At 40.0% G+C, this 19580-nt stretch overlaps 2 protein-coding genes across 4 annotated transcripts in view; one reads left to right on the top strand and one right to left on the bottom strand.

The window, feature by feature from the left end:
• LOC116475356 (keratin-associated protein 4-11-like) overlaps positions 1-19580 on the bottom strand; it is a 307240-nt gene that overhangs the window by 57950 nt on the left and 229710 nt on the right.
• On the top strand, positions 4483-13826 carry KRT40 (keratin 40). Of its 3 annotated transcripts, none has more exons than XM_032163567.2 (9): positions 4483-4571; positions 5244-5314; positions 7252-7699; positions 8400-8482; positions 9067-9223; positions 10377-10538; positions 10618-10743; positions 12513-12733; positions 13241-13826. In XM_032163567.2, exons 3-9 carry the CDS (start codon positions 7253-7255, stop codon positions 13338-13340), a joined length of 1296 nt encoding a protein of 431 aa, XP_032019458.1. In that variant the 5' UTR covers positions 4483-4571; positions 5244-5314; position 7252; the 3' UTR covers positions 13341-13826. The 3 variants fall into 3 exon arrangements, with proteins under 3 accessions (XP_032019458.1, XP_058300785.1, XP_058300784.1); XM_058444802.1 differs by lacking the exon at positions 4483-4571 and adding an exon at positions 4595-4696; XM_058444801.1 differs by lacking the exons at positions 4483-4571; positions 5244-5314 and having other exon boundaries at positions 7200-7699.

Raw genomic sequence — 19580 nt, 5'->3', positions numbered from 1 at the left:
GTGAAAAACAATATAGCAGTTCCTCAAAAAATTAAATGTAGAATTGCCTTATGATCCTGCACTTCCACTTCTGGGTATATACCCAAAAGAATTGAAAGCAGGGTCTCTAAAAGACATTTGTATACTTGTGTTCATAGCAGCAATAATCGCAATAGCTAAAATATGAAAACGAACAAGTGTTCATTGATAGATGGATGGATAATCAAAATGTGGCACATCCACACAATGGAATATTATTCAGCCCTAAAAGGGAAAGACTTTCTGACATATGCCACAACATGAATTAACCTTGAAGACGTTGTTCTAAGTGAAGTACGCCAGTCACAAAAAGATACTATTCACTTATATGCTTTCACTTATATGAGGTAGTTAAAAGTAGTAAAAAAAATCATAGACGAAAAGTAGAACAGTGTTTGCCACGACACAAGGGCGGAGTTAATGGGCAGTTGTTTAAAGGGAACAGAGTTTCAGTTTTAAAAGGTGAAAAGGGTTACAGAGAAGGACGGTGGTGATGCCCACACAACATTTGAATGTACTTAATACCACTGGATTGTACACTTAAAAATAGCTAAGATAGTACATTTTATGTTACTTGTATTTTGCCACAATAAAAAAATTTTAAGAGTAATTATACAAAATGAAGTCTCACACCTTCAGGAAGGAAAAAAAACATTGAAAATGGTAAATACATGGATAAAATATGAGACTTTCTCTTTTTCCTTTTCTCAATATTCTAAAAGACAATTATTTAAAGCAAAAACAATGGCATTGCAGGGTTTCTACATACAGAAGTAAGCAATTTGACTATAATAGCATAAAGAACAGAAAAGAGCAAAAATAACTCTACTGTGTTAAGGTTCTCATATTTTACATAAAGTGCTACAGTATTAATTCCAAGTGGACTGTAATAATGTAAAGATGCATTTCATAATCCTGGGAGAACTACCTCACCCTTTAGAAAAAAACATTAAAATATATATACTTATAAAGTTAGTATAGAAAATAAAGTAGAATGTTTGGCACAAGATAAGATGAGAAACAAAAGGGAAAGGAAGCAAAAACACATGGAAATAAAAAACAAATAGCAAGATGGTAGATTTTAAACCAACCATATCAATAATTGCATTAAATACAAAGTAAGCACTCCAATAAAAAGTCAGAGGATGTCAGACTGGATTTAAAAAGAAAACCCAACACTATGCTGTTTAAAAGTGATTCATTTTACTATTCACAATAGCAAAGAGTTGGAACCAATCCAAATGTCCAACAACGATAGACTGGATTAAGAAAATGTGGCACATATACACCATGGAATACTATACAGCCATAAAAAATGATGAGTTCATGTCCTTTGTAGGGACATGGATGAAACTGGAAACCATCATTCTCAGTAAACTATCGCAAGGACAAAAAACCAAACACCGCATGTTCTCACTCATAAGTGGGAATTGAACAATGAGAACTCATGGACGCAGGAAGGGGAACATCACACTCCGGGGACTGTTGTGGGGTTGGGGGAGGGGGGAGGGATAGCATCAGGAGATATACCTAATGATAAATGACGAGTTAATGGGTGCAGCAAATCAACATGGCACATGGATACATATGTAACAAACCTGCACATTGTGCACATGTACCCTAAAACCTAAAGTATAATAATAATAAAAATAAATAAATAAATAAATAAAAGTGATTCATTTTAAATACAAAAGCACAAGAAAATTGAATGCTATAGTCTGAAAAAAAGACATACCATGCAAATAGTAATGATAAGAAAGAAGTTTGGTCATTTAAATATTAGATAATTTTTAAGGTGATATTTCATAATGAAAAAGGGAAAATTCATCAGGTGGTCCTATAATCCATAAAAATATGACCCAATAACAGAGCTTCAAAATAAATAAGGCAAAAAATCACAGAAGTCAAGAGAGAAATAGATGAATCCAAAATCACATTTGGTGATTTTAATATCCCCTGTCAGGATCTGAGAGAACAAACAGATAAGAAAATTACTAAGGATAAAGAAGATTTGAATAACAGTATCAAACAATTTTACCCAGTTACATTTACAGAATGTTACCCCCTACAATTGCAGAATATACATTCTTTTCAAATGCATAAGGAACTCTCACCAAAATAGACTATATTCTGGGCCATTAAATTTGTCTCCATAAATTCCAAAATCTAACAAAATATGTTAACTGACCACAATGGAATTAAATGAGAAATCAATCAGATACTTAGAAAAATCACCAAATATTTGAAAATCAAACAACACAGTTCTAGTAACCTATGGATCAAATAATAAATACCAGTACAGCTTAAGAAATATTATGAGCTGAATGATAATGAGAACACAAGATTTTAAAAATTTATGGGATACATACAGCATTGGATTAGTAGAAAATATACAGCAAATGATTATATTAGAAAATAAGATTTACATCTTTATCACCTTCATTTACATCTTCATCAATCACTTAAGTTTTCATTTCAACTAAATAGAAAAAGAACAATTAAAATTCAAAGTAAGGAGAAAGAAATAAATAATAAACATAATGTCAGAAATCAATGAAATAGAAAACAATGAGGAAATTAATGAAGCTAAAATTTGATTCTTTGAAAGGATTCATAAAGTACTTCTATTTAGTTACTTTTTAGTTGGCAAATAATAATTACGTATATGTATATTTGTGGGGTACAATGTGGTGTTTTGATTTATGTATGCATTGTGGAAAGATAAATCAAGCTAATGAACATATCCATCACCTAAGCACCTTATCATTGTTTTATGGTGAGAACATCAAAAATCTACTCTTTCAGCAGCTTTGAAATAAACAATACATTAGTATTAATCTGATGAACATCAAGCCAGATTGATGGGGGAAGCACGAGATAAAACACAAATTACCAATATCTGAAATTAAATAGTGAGAAGTTATAGACACTACAGATACTAAAATTCATGATAAGGATTATTATGAACAACTTTATTTCAGTATTTTTGCAACTTAGGTGAAGTGAACAAACTCCTTGAAAAATGCAACTTTCACACAAAATGAAATAGAACAACTGAATAGCATTGTGGGGTTTCTATATGTAGAGGTAAGCAATTTGGTATTTTTTAATATTTGATGTAGAGGTCAGCAAATATATATATATTTGTATGTGTGTGCGTGTGTGTGTGTATGTTTGAAATGGAGTCTCACTCTCACCCATGCTGGAGTGCAATGGTGTGATCTTGGCTCACCGCAACATCTGCCTTCCAGGTTTCAGCAATTCTCATGCCTCAACCTCCCGAAAAGCTAGGACTACAGGTGTTCGCCACTATGCCCAACTAATTTTTGTATTTTTAGTAGAGACAAGGCTTTAGCATATTAGCCAGGCTGGTCTCAAACTCCTGCGCTTAAGTGATCTGCCTGCCTGGGCCTCCCAAAGTGCTGGGATTACAGGCTTGAGCCACCACGCCCAGACTTTTTTTTCCTAGTTAAAAACAAAACACAACTTTTTCACATGGGAGACTCCTGGAAGAGGTGACCTCACTGGACTCCATCAAACATTTAAGGAAGAAATAACACTAATCTTATAGAATCTCATGAAATAAAGAGGAAACATTTCCCAATTTAATTTATGAACAGTATTACTCCATTCTCACACTGTTATGAAAAAATATCTGAGACTAGGTAATTTATAAAGGAAGGAGGTATAATTGAATTCCAGTTCCTCATGGCTGAGGAGGCCTCAGGAAATTTACAATAATGGTGGAAGGGGAAGCAGGCACTTCTTACATGGGGGCAGGTGAGAGAGAGCGTGTGAAGGAGGAACTGTCACAGACTTACAAAACCATTAGATTTCCTAAGAACAAACTCACTATCACAGGAACAGCATAGGGGAAACTGCCCCCATGATCCAATCACCTCCCACCAGGTCCCTCCCCTAACATGTGGGGATTTGGGGATTACAATTTGAGATGAAGTTTGGGTGGGGACACAGCGCCAAGTCATATTGTGAACTCAGTATGTAACTTGATACCAAAACCTAATAAGGTCATTAGAAGAAAATAAATTTACAGGAAATATTTATCATGAACATAGATGGGGGGAAAAAATCCATTTGCTAATCCTATCAACTAATTGAATAAAGCAATTTATATAAAGGATAATGTAGAGTGACCAAGTCATTCAATATAATTGATCATATTGTAGGGTCCCCCAGATCACCCCCCTACTTCCTTCTTTGCCTTGGGAAACAGAGTACCTTGACCACCCTGTGGCCTGGCCAGCTGTGTGTTTCCCCTGCAGCTTGAACCCAAGCCGGGCCTTGCCAGGCACTGTTAAAGTTATTTAGATTGTTGCCCAAAACAGTGAAAATCAATCATGTTGCTGCACACGGATACTAGCTCTGGCCCTGAGCCAAATTTCTTAAAGCCTCGTGTAAACTCTTATAACCTGACGCACAAATGTTAAAAGCAACAAGACAACTGCTATAGCAGAGATGCATGCAAACTGCTCTGGGAGGAGCCCCATCTCCACTTGAGGCAGTTGAACGACGTTTCAGCTGAGTCTTGACATGTAAGTTCATCCAGGAAAGGAATAGCAGAAGAGCATTTGACCAAGAAAATAGTACCTACAAACCTTGAAGGATGGCTGGAGCTTAGGGTTTGTGAGAGAGAACATCAGGAAGTGAGCCCAGAAAGGTAAATTGGCACCAGGTTAGGGAAGGTCATATTTGCTAAGGTAGAAAGTTTGCACTCCATAAGTGGAGGGCGACGAAAAGCAGGTTTGTATTTTAGGAAAATGATTCTGGCAGCCTAGGTGGATGTTGTAAGATAAGAGCATAGTATTATACAAAATAAACTACCGTGTTGTTGTTGATTTTTTTTTTTAATCATGGCCTTTCATGACGTCTACTTCTTTTTCTCTATTCCCAATGTTCCTTTCTTCTGATGATGATATGCTATAGAAATTGTCACGGGTGATTAGCAACTATCAGCGGCTGGTGGCATGGGGTAAGAAGAATTTATCAAGATAGTTGTAGGTAAAGAAAGGCAGATGTATTAGAGAACGTATGAAAATATGTTGCAAGGAAGCAATGGGCAGCACAGCAGAGAAGGGGCTGTCTGCAAGGAGACAAAGGCGTGCTGGAGATTTTACAGGATGGTGCTTGTGCTGTGTGCTGAAAAGGGTTTGTGCGGTACTGATAACGCTAAGGTTGCAGTGAGTTAAGTTGCATTTTTCTATCAGCTGAAGGTCTAGTGATAGCTGGGTGCAGGAACATTGTGCAGGAGGGCTATGTGTCCTGGACCATGAAGAAGGTGAGTCTTATAGCTTATCTGCTTTCTTTTTTTTTTTTTTTTTTTTGCTTTTCTCTTGTCCTGCCAGCCTGACTTCTTTTCTCTAAAGAGGACTCCACAGAAATGAATTCTGGGTGATTTCCATATTCTACGATGGAGACTATAGCTATAGATCATTATACAACACTACCTAATTAATCAAGACCAAAATAAATAGTCCTACCCTGCAGGACAATAACCAGTAACCAATACTTTACAATTAGAAATTAGTTCCAGACAAAGGAAATATTTCTTATTTTACCTGCACTTACTGCATTTTAGCTAACTGGAACCTGTGATGGACAACCAAAACATGGGTTTTCTTCAAAGATATTTTTCTTTTGACTCATTAGGTTACTGTGAAAAGATAATTTTCTTTCAGAGATTTGTAATTTTTCAGAAGTGTTTTTGAATCCTGGAACTCATATTCGTTGCAGAGCAGCGTCAATATACCATGAGACACTCTAAGAACTTTTTGCATAAGTGTTGATGTGTAAAGAGAATCACTAAATTCAAACCCAACTCTGCCCAGGGAGTAACAAATCCTAAGAGACTGTTTTAACTCACTTACATATGTTCTTCTGGTTTGGTTCGGTTTGGTTTCTATTATCAGCTACCTAGGAAGTAGCACTCAAGAATAGGGGAAAAATAAGTTTATTCTGGATCAAAAAAAATTTTAACTTTTTCAGATTAATGTGTTTTTTTCCTGTAATGTTCTTAAAAATTCTAGAGGCAATTTTCTCTATGCACCTTTGAAAATGAGATAAATGTAACGACTAAAACCAAGCAAAGTGAAATAGATTATGCTTCATAATGGAAGTGAAATCCAAGAGAGAATCCAAAAAAGTTACACATCTCAAGTTCCTGTCTGTCAGATTTGGCACCAGAGATTTCATCCAGTGGAATTACTGATTTGGAACCTAAATAGAATTTTTTTTCCAAGTTCCAGTATTTTTAATTTTCATGAAATTCAGACCTTCATAAATAAATAAATAGGAGAAAACAGGCTCTACATCTCAGAAGAAAAGACTCCTGTGGGTTCCTTGCCCCCACTCTGAAGTATGATCATTAAGGAATTCCCAAGGGACTAAAAGGTTATAACTTAGAATTTATATTTCACTCTTATTAGGAATACAGGTAAAATAGTATAACTTATCCAGCAATAAGAAGTGAGAAATGTGCAGAAGGCAAGTTTCAGGAAATCAAAGATCATAATTCCAGCTCTAACCAATTTATATTTTAGCCTGCAGAAAACCAAGTTATTCCTATCAGTTATGTAAAGTGACTTTTCCATTTGTACACAGATAGACATGGTTTGTACACACACACACTTTAAACCCAATATATAGCTCACTCCTCCAGTCTTGTCAGCACATGCTCTGAGATCACAAAAAGCATTGAAAGATTGCTAATCACACTGACCATTTTTATGGTGGTGGCACAAACAAATAATTGTCATTTTATGAGCTGTAATACCAATTTTAAAAGGGGACACAAGCAATCAATCCACAGAATCAAAATCTGTGGACATATTATTTTCCTGATTTGTAATGAGTTGTATCTATAATTATTGATTGGCCAATTTTTCTCTTTCTTTTCTTATTCTGTCAAAAGGACAATGCTTCCTATGACGATTTTCTGAAATAAGTGTTTTGTCTTGCACATGGAAATGGTGTGGGTCCTGCTTTGGTAACCTAAAGTTATCCCTCTTTTATGAGGCATAAAACTCTTTCTCAGTAAATAAACAACTCTAATGAGATGTTTGTACGAAAACTGGCACCATCAGTGATAAAGAAAACATCCGGTGCAGTCTGTAAACACCCATTTTGGGGGGTTATAAAACTCTCAGGAGAGAAGGAGAGTTTTGGAGTCAAGGAAACTGAAGTTTTGCAGCCAGTCTCTGCCTTTGCTTCTGGAAGGATGACTTCTGACTGCTCCTCCACGCACTGCTCTACTGAGTCCTGTACCACGGCTTCCGGTTGTGCACCTGCCTCAAGCTGTTCCATGGAAACAGCCTGTCTCCCCGGTGCCTGTGCTACATCCCAATGTCAGACTCCAAGCTTCCTATCCAGGTCTCGCGGGCTGACCGGTTGCCTCCTGCGATGCTACTTTACTGGGAGTTGTAATAGTTCCTGCTTGGTGGGGAACTGTGCCTGGTGTGAGGATGGGGTCTTCACTAGCAATGAGAAGGAGACGATGCAGTTCCTGAATGACAGACTCGCCAACTATCTGGAGAAGGTGCGCAGCCTGGAGGAGACCAACGCAGAGCTGGAATCCAGGATTCAAGCACAATGTGAACAGGATATCCCAATGGTGTGCCCGAATTATCAGCGTTACTTCAACACCATTGAAGATCTCCAACAGAAGGTCTGTGTCCTGTTGCCCTAGTGCTCCACCTTCCCGATCTATGGTTTGCTTTATCTTTCTACTAGAAGGGGCTGTTTTACAGAAGGAAACCAAGGGAAAGGAGAATTCTAAGAGTTAATGATATATAGGGGAGAGCACTGGACTGAAAGTCAGAAAACCTCGGCATCAGCCCCAGAGCTACCCCTGATTACTGAGTGACTATAATAAAGTAACTTGCCTGTAGACTTTTCCTTCATCATCTATAGAATGCAGAAAAACTGTATTATATCGAAAATCACTTTTGTATGTGACACTGAACATTTACATTATCTGAACACAGATCATGAAATGCCATCTTTTTAACTACCTAGTAATCATTTTCTTCTCTCCTTCATGAATTTCTATTATTATGGGAGAGGATATACTCATAATACAAACTACTGATGGAGAAAACATTAATGGTCCTCAACTGCCTGTGAATGTTGCAAAATGTCTTATGTTATTAAAAAACTAAACCTTTTTATTTCATTATTTTGTTTCTAAATTGGCGCTGCTTTTTTTCTTCATGAAGTGACAAGGTTAATAAGGAAAGCAGGCTGAGGGTGATTTTATACTTTCTTATAAAGACTTTCAAAAGATAACTAATGGCATAGCTGTTGGATAGAAGTTTATTTAGGTTTCTCTCAAAGAATCGTTTATCACATAATGACTTGCTTCCCAGATCTTATGCACGAAAGCAGAGAATTCTAGACTTGCTGTACAGCTTGACAACTGCAAACTGGCCACTGATGACTTTAAGTCAAAGTAAGTTTAATTTAATTTAATTTAATTTATTTATTTTGAGAAGGAGTTTCACTCTTGTCACCCAGGCTAGAGTGCAATGGTGCTATCTCGGCTTGCTGCAACCTCTGTCTCCTGGGTTCACGCAGTTCTCCTGCCTCAGCCTCCCGAGTACCCGGGATTACAGGCAGGTGTGCACAGCCACACCTGGCTAATTTTTGTATTTTTAGTAGAGATGGGGTTTCACCATGTGGGCCAGGCTGGTCTCGAACTCCTGACCTCAGGTGATCTGCCCGCCTTGGCCTCCCAAAGTGCTGGGATTACAGGCATGAGCCACCACGCCTGGCCTTAATTTTAATTTGAAAATAATTTATGGCTCTCTCTCTCTCTCTCAATCTCTCTCTCCCTCTCACACACACACACAAATATTCTCTATATAATATTTTAAAGTTAAGAATGTTTTAAAAGCTTGAATTTATCATTACTTAGAAATTAAGAGAAATTATGCACATGGCTTCCTGAAGTCCATGTATCGATCCTCCACGTATCCCCACACTTTGCACAGCGTTCAGCAAAGTAAGCATTGGATTTCTCTTTTGCTGTGAAAGATATGAGAGTGAACTGTCCCTTCGCCAGCTGTTAGAGGCTGACATCAGCAGCCTGCGTGGGATCCTGGATGAACTGACCCTGTGCAAATCTGATCTGGAGGCCCATGTGGAGTCTCTGAAGGAAGATCTCCTTTGCCTTAAGAAAAACCATGAAGAGGTAAGGAAAGTGGCAACTCGGCTGAAGGACTCCGAGAGTAACGTACTTACACTGACAGATGATCTGTTGATGTTTGTAAATCGAATTTGGGCAGATGTTGTGTAAGCTGGAATAAAACTACTTGAGGCAGGGCCAGGTATGGTGGCTCACGCCTGTAATCCAAGCACTTTGGGAGGCCGAGGCAGGAGGATCACAAGGTCAGGAGTTCGAGACCAGCCTGGCCAATATGATGAAACCCCATCTCTACTAAAAATACAAAAATTAGCTGGGCATGGTGGCAGGCGCCTATAGTCCTAGCTACTTGGGAGGCTGAGGCAGGAGAATCACTTGAACTCAGGAGGCGGAGGTTGCAGTGAGCTGAGATCTCACCACTGCACTCCAGCCTGGATGACAGAGCGAGGCTCCATCTCAAAAAACAAAGAAACAAACAAACAAAAAACTACTCGAGGCATTATTACTATTCAACCTGATCATTCCAGTGTGTCTCTGATTTAAGGTGTGAAAGAGCCCCTAAACAGTGCCAGATGAAGGAATCAAACTCTTCTCCTGCCCTTGCCTTTGTGGAGGAGGTAACTTCACAAATGGCTTCTTTGGAGGCTTTATGCCACCCCCCTAGCTCCAATCCACGGGGTATGAATATCAGGCGAAAAACAGACTGTGAAGTCCATTTCAAAAAAGGGATAAAGACTCATGCACTACCTGGACCAGTGTTTTTAAATATTCCGCATTTATAAACTTCTAAAAATCATAAAATATAAAGCAATCGATATATTGATAAAGCTAGAAAATGAAAAGCTGAATGATGTAACAAAGTACATTTGCTCTTTGAACATTTGTTGATGACAATCATAGCTAACATTTATTGACAGCTTACTATGTGCCATAATTAACTTTTGTAAGTTAATTATGTGTAGATTGACCCTTCTAGATCTCACAATAACCTTCTGGAAAAATGTACTATTATTATGTCCATTTTACAGACGAAGAAACTGAGGCCCTTCTAAGTGGTGAAAAGAGATTCAGCCCAGGCAATCTGAATCAAAATCTCCCACTTTTACCCACTGCTCCAAAAAACAGAAGTAGAATGCCATTGGATGTCAAATGGATTGTTCCCTACCATTCTGTGACATTCTTTACACCATCCCACTTTCAGGAAGTCAGCTTGCTTCGTGGACAGCTTGGCGACCGCCTCAGTGTGGAGTTGGACGCTGCCCCCACCCTTGACCTCAACAGGGTCCTGGATGAGATGCGCTGTCAGTATGAAACGGTGCTTGCCAACAATCGCAGAGAAGCTGAAGAATGGTTCGCCGTTCAGGTCAGCACCCAGATTGAAAAAATGTCAGGCTTACAGACTTCTGCCTTTTTTGAATTCTCTAATGGTGCCTGTGTTTCAGACAGAAGAGCTCAATCAGCAGCAACTGTCCAGTGCGGAGCAGCTGCAGGGCTGCCAGATGGAGATCTTGGAACTGAAACGCACAGCCAATGCTCTGGAAATTGAGCTCCAAGCACAGCAAAGCCTGGTGCGTGAGGCAAAGGCAGTGTCCGTTGTGTCACTGATAAGTCAGGTCCTGAGATGTTAAGCCCTCTTCCATATCCAAGGATCACATTTCCTTGCCTTTCCCGAGTACTGCCATTTACCCAGCTATTAATAGAAGCAGAAATGACAGGTCCACAGCTTGTATTGTCCCTCTAAGATGCCTTACCTTCGCTCCTGGGCTTGAGTCTGATGCTGCGGCAGCCTCCAGAGACAGGGAGGGAGAAGCAGAGCGAGAGAGACACCTCCGGGCCATGGTCACTTAAGCATTCCAGCAGGTTTTAACTCTCATTTGATTCAGGCCAGTTTTCCAGGCTCACTGTTATATCTAAAACAAAGAATCATTTTCAAACATTTCATCCTACGGTCTCCCAGGATCTGCACTTCAACCTTATCTTTCACTGCACCCCACCCCACTCAAGCAACAAGAACACCATGCGCTCAAGATGACATGAACCAGTTCTGGTCAAGCACCACTGTGTGCATGTTATTAGGCCCTGCGGAGAATACCTAGAAGAACGATAGCTGAGCATTCATCCTGTGAGAGGCACTATGCTCATTTAAGCTTCACAGTAACTTTATGGGATAGATACCTTTATCCCATGACACAGATAAGGAAAACTGAGACTCAGATTAGGTAACTTTCAAAGGATGCAATTCTAAGAGACAAACTTGGAAGCTGAGTTCAGCCAGTTGAATCCCAGAGTCTCTTCTCTCTCTTTTTAAATTTATTTTTATTGACATATAATATTCTTAAATTTTTTTTACATAGATGTGATATTTTGTTACATGCATAGAATATGTAATAATCAAGTCAGGATATTTACAGCATCCATCACCTCAAGTATTTCTCATTTCTATGTGTTGGGAGCATTTCAAGTCCTCTCTTCTAGCTATTTTGAAATGCACAGTGTATTGTTGTTAACTGTAGTCACCCTTCTCTGCTGTCCAACATGAAAACGTATTCCTTCTGTCTAACTGTATGTTTGCACCCATTAACCAACCTCTCTTCATCCCCTTACCACACATATGCCTGTCCCAGCCTCTGGTATCCAGAGCCTCTTCTCTTAACAGCACTATACTACCCCTCCCTGCCAAGAGCCCACACTCAATCTTCCCTCTCATATGCTGTGGATAGTCCTTAAGCTTCACAAATATGTCATGTATTGCTGTAGTCATAGTGGTGGTAGTGATAGTTGACACGTAGAACAGTGGCAGTATGACTGGCACTGTTTTAAATGCTTTACGCATATTAACTCTTTTTTTTTTTTTTTTTTTTGGATGGAGTCTCGCTCTGTCGCCCAGGCTGGAGTGCAGTGGCACGATCTCGGCTCACTGCAAGCTCTGCCTCCCGGGTTCACGCCATTCTCCTGAGTAGCTGGGACTACAGGCGCCCACCACCACGCCCAGCTAATTTTTTGTATTTTTAGCAGAGGCGGGGTTTCACCATGTTAGCCAGGATGGTCTCAATCTCCTGACCTTGTGATCCGCCTGCCTCAGCCTCCCAAAGTGCTGGGATTACAGGCGTGAGCCACCGTGCCCAGCCCGCATATTAACTCTTAATCTTCACAACCGTCTAATGAGACAAATACTTTGTATTCCCCACTATACAGAGAATAAAACTGAGACTCACAGAAGCTAAATAATTTGCCAGTGGTCACATAGCTAGAAAAGGGTAAGCAGGAATTTGAAAGTAGGCACTCTGGCCCAAGAGACTGCACTTCATAGTCCTTTGGACAATGTTTCCTCCTGCAGACGGAATCTCTGGAATGCACCGTGGCAGAAACCGAGGCCCAGTACAGCTCCCAGCTGGCCCAGATTCAGTGTCTGATTGATAACGTGGAGAACCAGCTGGCCGAGATCCGCTGTGACCTGGAGCGACAGAACCAGAAGTACCAGGTGCTCCTGGACGTGAAGGCCCGGCTGGAGGGTGAGATCAACACATACCGGGGCCTGCTGGACGGCGAGGACAGCAGGCAAGTTCCACAGTTACTCATGAAAGCCCCCAGAGTCACAAAGAGGCTGATGTAAAAGAATCCTGTTTCCCCAAGGTCTGGACAAGTTCAAACCTCCCCAGTGTGTTCAGGGATCTTCTTAAAAGAGTGCTGAAAAGTGGCTGAGGTTAAGAACATGACACTAGAGATATTTTAAAAATATTCTAAAGGCAGATTAATTATTAGTGTAACATTTCCTGCTGGCATCTCCCTTTGTTCCTGTTTTCCACTAAAGGAAAATCAGGAATAGGCCTAAGATAACACTTGCAAAATCAAGAAAAAATATAAAATACTATTCAACTGCCACTGCTACAGTGAACATGAAGTGGCAATTCTGGGTGCAGAGAAGAAACAGGCTTCGATCAATACTATTTTGCAGAGTTTTTTTCAGAACATAATTTGTAGGGCAAATTTTGACATGGTTTTTCTGAGTTGCCATTTTATCAAGATTCCCTTGTTAAGCTTGGTTTAAAATCGATTTTTCCCCAGGCTTTCCTGTAACTCATGTTCGACCACATGCACCTCGAGCAACACTTGTGAGCCATGCTCAGCCTATGTCATCTGCACAGTTGAAAACTGCTGTTCGTGAATGTTAAGGACAGCAGGGTAGAGGAATCAAAGCCAGCAGCGTCATAGAAAGGAGATGGGGCTTCAACCAGGGACATCCAAACCGGAAGCACAAATCCAGGGGGCTCTCATATCCTGGAATTGCCCTCCAGGCATCCTCAGTCTTTCTACTTTACTATTTCCTCTCCTTCCGGCTTATTTGTGGTATGCTGGGAGCCCATAAAGCATTCTTGCTCATCTTCAAATAAAACAACGTGTTTTATTCCTCTGGCATGGTAAATATAGCTCTATGGCTGATTACTGTTGATAGAATATTCATTTTATGGCAAGGGAATCATCTAAACCCATAACCATACTTTCAATGTACATAAACCCAGGCTGAAAATATTTTTTAACTCCTCAAATACAAATAAATTAATAAACCCATGCAAAATGTCATGTAGCTTAGAAAATAGTTGTGTGTATCTTTCTGAGAAAAAAAATTAGGAATAAAATATGATAAAATGTATTTTTTGATTATAAAAGTACTAGATTCTCTTTTTTTAAATTTGGCTCATTAAAAGGGAAAAGGTCACTTATGATTTTATCTTCCAAACAGCCATAGTCAATATTCTGGGGTACTTTCTTCCAGTTTTCTTTCTTATGATAGATTTTTCCACACAGCTATAATCATACTAACATATGCACACACTTGTGTAATCTTTCTTTCATTTATGTCATCTAAGCATTTTTAATTCTAATAAAAACATAAGATTGTATTGTAGCCATCACTTTTTTTTTTTTTTTTTTTTTTTTTTTTGAGACAGAGTCTTGCTGTGTCACCCAGGCTGGAGTGCCGTCGCACTATCTCAGCTCACTGCAACCTCTGCCTCCCGGGTTCAAGCGATTCTCCTGCCTCAGCCTCCCGAGTAGCTGGGACTACAGGTGTGTGCCACCACACCAGGCTAATTTTTTGTTTTGTTTTGTTTTGTTTTTTTAGTAGAGACGGGGTTTCACCGTGTTAGCCAGATGGTCTCGATCTCCTGACCTTGTGATCCACCAGCTTCAGCCTCCCAAAGTGCTGGGTTTACAGGTGTGAGCCACTGCACCCAGCCTGTAGCCATCATTTTACTGGTTGCATAATGTACCATAAGGTACATTGATCTGTTATTGGACATTTAGGTTATAAGAATAATTATTCTCATACATTTAAAAAACAAGGTAGAGAACTTCCAGAATGATGTATATTTCCATATTCCTCGTCCTAAAAACCCTGGAAATTACATATCAAATAAACATAAGAGGACTCTGAAAGGTAGAAGCAGCAGCCAAACCACCTAAAGATGTTGAGACCCCAGGAGTGACACTGTGGTGGGCTCCCTGGATTAGCTTTTTTATCTCATATATCCCAGAGGGGGAGCTGGAGAAACCAACAACCAGAAACACCAACAGGTGCAGACAGAACAAACAAACAAACAGAAAGAGCTTGCTCTGCTTAAAGAACCAGAAAAGAGGCAGCCTAGAAAGGCAGAAAACCTTTAGACATTAACCACTCAACTCAGCCAAACACCACAGAAAATATCATTTCACCCACCCATATCCACACCAGGAAAGGCCAGGTGGGGAGTCCAGACTTCTATCCTTCCCAGGCTGTAACAAGGCACTCAAACTTCCCCACTGGGGTGGAGTCAGGGAAGGCTAAGTGAGAGATCCAGGACTTTCATTCCTACTATGAGGCATGGAAGCACTCCCTGTCCCACCATCATGGTGTCAGTGGAGACCACACGGGAAGCCTGGACTTAACTCTACAGGCTGCAGTGAGGCTCTTCTTTTCTCCTCTGGGGTTAGTGTCACAAGAGTCCTACTGGACAGTCAGAACTCTTTCCCTCCTCCAGCAGTACCAAGGCCACCCCCCATGCAGTGTCAATGGAAGCTGCATGGGAGCAATAACAAGATATTCCTGCCCTTCCTGGCCAGGGTGGTATCAGCAGAGGCCAGGTAAGGAGTCTACAATCCTCCCTCCCAGCAGTGATGAGGGGGGCTCTCCCCTTGGGTGTCAATAGGGGCAAAGTGGAGAGAACCTGTATTTCTACTCCCACCTGGAAGGAATGAAGCAGTGTCCCCCCTTCCCCTACCGAAACAGTGTCAGAGGAGACCTGCTAGAACAGAAGATTAAATAGTATCCTGAATCTCATAACATAATGCCCCAGTGTCCAGGTTTCAATCAACAATTGCTCTTTATACCAAGGATCATAAAATCTCAACTTACATGAAAAAAGATGATCAACAAATTCCAACATCAAGAGGAAAAAGATGTTAGAATTAACTGACAAGGGTTTTTAACTTTTTATTTCTTATTTTTCTGGGTACATAGATATATATATTTATGGGGTACATGAGATAATTTGACACAGGCATGCAATGTGTAATAATCACATGGAGAATGGGGTGTCCATCCCCTCAAGCATGTATCTTTGGTGTTACAAACATCCAGTTATACTCTTACTTATTGACAAGGATTTTTAAACAGTCATCATAAAAATGCTTCAATAAGCAACGCTTCAATAAACTCTTACAACAAATGCAAAAATAGAGAAGACTCAATGAAGAAGATGGAAAGACTCCGGTGGAAATTTCAGAACTGAAACATACCATAGAGCCAAAAGAGAAACCTCAGTGGAGACGGGCTTAACAGCAGAATGCAGGCCAGAGAGGAAAACATCAGGGAATTTGATGATACAATAATAGACATCATCCGACCTGAAAAACAGAAAAAAAAATAGTGTTAAAAAGATAGAGTCTCAGGGAACTTTGGGGCTATATCAAACGATCTAACATTCATGTCAGAGGAGTTCTGTAAGGGAGGAGAAAAAGTGAAGCCAAAAACATTTGAAGGAATAAACGCTGAAAATTTTACAAATATGGCAAAAGACAAAAACCTACAGATTCCAGAAACCAAGCAAACCCCAAAAATGATAAACCCAAAGAAATCTACACCAGGAAATATCATATTAAAACTTTTGAAAACTAAAGACAAAAAAATTATGAAAGCAGTGAGACAGAAATGACACCTTACCAATAGAAGAAAACAATTTAATTGATGGCAGTATGTCACCATAAACCATGGAAGCCAATATGAAGTAGTACAATAGTTTTCAAATGCTAAAAGAAAAAAAAAAAACTGTCGGCCAGGCACGGTGACTCACACCTGTAATCCCAGCACTTTGGGAGGCCAAGGAGGATGGATCACAAGGTCAAGAGAGCGAGACCATCCTGGCCAACATGGTGAAACTCCATCTCTACTAAAAAGACAAAAATTAGCTGGGCACAGTGGCGTGCACCTGTAATCCCAACTACTCGGGAGACTGAGGCAGAAGAATTGCTTGAACCCAGGAAGCAGAGGTTGCAGTGAGCAGAGATCGCGCCACTGCACTCCAGCCTGGGTGACAGAGCAAGATAAAAAAGAAAAAGGAAGGAAGGAAGGGGGGGGGAAGGAGGGAAGGAAAGGAAAGAGAAAGAAAGAAAGAAAGAAAGAAAGAAAGAAAGAAAGAAAGAAAGAAAGAAAGAAAAGAAAGAAGGAAGGAAGGAAAAAGAAAAGAGAAAAGAAAAGAAACGGAGAAAAGAAAGGAGGGAGGGAGGGAAGGAAGGAGGGAGGGAGGGAAGGGAGGAAGGAAGGAAGGAAGGAAGGAAGGAAGGAAGGAAGGAAGGAAGGAGGAAGGAAGGAAGGAAGGAAGGAAGGAAGGAAGGAAGGAAGGAAGGAAAAGAAGAAGGAAAGGAAGGAAGGAAGGAAAAGAAGAAGGAAAGGAAGGAAGGGAGGGAGGGAGGGGGAGGGATGGAGGGAGGGAAGGAAGGAAGGAAAAGAAGAAGGAAAGGAAGAAAGAAAGAAAGAGAAAGAAAGAAAGAGAAAGGGAAAGAAACTGTCAACCCAGATTTATATACCCTTTGAAAATATCGTTCAGAAAATCAAAGAGAAATCAAGACATTCTCAGATGAAGGAAACTTAAAAGATGTGGCCAGCAAACCAACCTAAAACAATGACTAAAGAAAATTCCCTAAACACAAACGAAACTATAAAATAAGGAAACTTGGAAGATCAGACAGGGAAAAATATAATAAAAAAATTAATATATGATTAATTTAAATAAATTTCTTTCTCTTCCTGAGTTTTCTAAATTATGTTTCATGGTTGAGGCAAGAAGTATAACGCTGTCTGATGTGGCTCTCAATATACGTGTAGAAAATATTTAAGACAATTATATTAAAATGGAGGCGAGTAAAGGAATATAAACAAAGGTGAGTTTTCCACACTTCACTTAAACTGATAAAATGTTAACACTAGTAGACTATGGTAAGTTATGCATACAGCATGAAATACCTAGAGCAACTATTTTAAAAACTATGCCAATAGGTACACTCAAAAACACTATAGATAAATCAAAATGGAACTCTAAAGCATATTCAAGTAACCCACAGAAAGGCAGGAAAAAGAATATAGAGAAACAAACAAGAAACAGAAGGAACAAACAGAATACAATAAATAAAATACAGGCTAAATATAGAAAATCACAGCAAATGGAAAGAGTCTAAAGATATCAAAAAAAAGACAGATCTTGGCAGAGTGGACAAAAAAGCATGATCCAACTGTACAATACATTCTGCAAAAAGCTCAGTTCAAATATAACAATATAGGTAGGTTGAAGGTAAAAGGATTGAAGAGATGCACAATTGTTCATAGCAGCTTTTTTGTAATAGCCAAAAACTAGAGATCACAGAAATGTCCTAAAGATCTCAAGGCTATCGTGCCGAGTGAAAAAGGTCAATTCAAAGGGCTATATATTTGATAATTCTATGTATATAACATTCTTGAAATGACACAATTATAGGAATGGAGAACAAATTAGGCGTAGGACAAAGGAAAGCTCTGTGGTGATTGAATAGTTCCATATTTTGATTGCAGCACTCATGTGAAGAAAACATATATATATGGCCGGGTGCGGTGGCTCACGCCTCTAACCACAGCACTTTGGGAGGCTGAGGCGGGCAGATCACGAGGTCAGGAGTTCAAGACCAGCCCAGCCAACACGGTAAAACCCCGTCTCTACTAAAAATACAAAACTTAACCAGGCATAGTGGTGCACGCATGTAATCCCAGCTACTTGGGAGGCTGAGGCAGGAGAATTGCTTGAATCCTGAAGGCAGAGGTTGCAGTGAGCTGAGATCACGCCACTGCACTCCAGCCTGGGCGACAGAGTAAGACTCCGCCTCAAAAAAAAAAAAAAAAAAGTGCCCACGATTCAGGCATCTAATATTTACAATCTTAGATTTAATATTTTAAATATTTAATCTATGTAAATTTAATATTTACAATTCATGGATTCCTCACTGGCTCTACAGAGGCAGATAAGGCCTTCCTATCCCTCAGCTACTGGTCTCAGGCTAGCCCCAGTGCCCATTCCTCCTAAGCTGTGCACAACCCCTTTCTCAGAAAGACAGGGGACAAAGCTGTCAAGAGAACTTTCTATCACTTCCAGATTTGATCTTCCAGGACTGTGTGGACTTGAGTTTTTACAGCTGAGATTCTCCAAAATGACACTCAAAAAAAGAACAGAAAAGAGAGAAGCACTTCTAGAACAGCTGCCTTCTCAGTGCCTGGGGCAGGGAAGAGACAGCCCAAAGATCTTGAACCAGAAAACAAAGCCTTGGTAATACCCTGCCTAACTGCAAGGGGGCAAGAGAGGGTAAGCCTCCCATGTGCCCAAAAGGAGAGGAGAACCAGATATGCATGAGCCCTAGAGTCTCTTCCAGAACAGCCTTGAAACACACAGATGAGGAAAGGTAGAGGGAACCCCTACAATAAATGTGCAGTGGGGGACAGGGCAGGAAGAGCTTGGGGAATGGCAAAGGATGCAGTTGGGCTAGAATGTATAGAGTGGGTCGGGCGTCCTGAAATATGAGGTAAAGTCAGCTGGGTCAAGATTGTGGAGGGTCTTGGTTTCCAGGCAAACAAGAATTTGAACCTTGCTCTGTCTGTAGGAAGGCTGAACATTTCTGCACCGGCAATAGAGCTATATGAAGGTAGATAAAGAAGATCTCCGAGGTGGAGTATGTAGTAAAGTAATTTACAGGCTAGCCAGATTGACAAAAGTTGACAAATGACCTGGTGGTAGAAAAATAAAGATAATAAATACCCATTATTCCGTCAAAAGGTTTGGTAATGAAAAGAAGGCAGAAGCCACCTTCATGGAAGAAATGCCTCATGGTTATGGGTCAGACATATTGTAGG

This window comes from Hylobates moloch, unplaced genomic scaffold, assembly GCF_009828535.3.
Source record: "Hylobates moloch isolate HMO894 unplaced genomic scaffold, HMol_V3 SCAFFOLD_10, whole genome shotgun sequence".
In the NCBI taxonomy this organism is placed as follows: domain Eukaryota; kingdom Metazoa; phylum Chordata; class Mammalia; order Primates; family Hylobatidae; genus Hylobates; species Hylobates moloch.
This window is presented reverse-complemented; position numbering and strand designations above follow the sequence as displayed.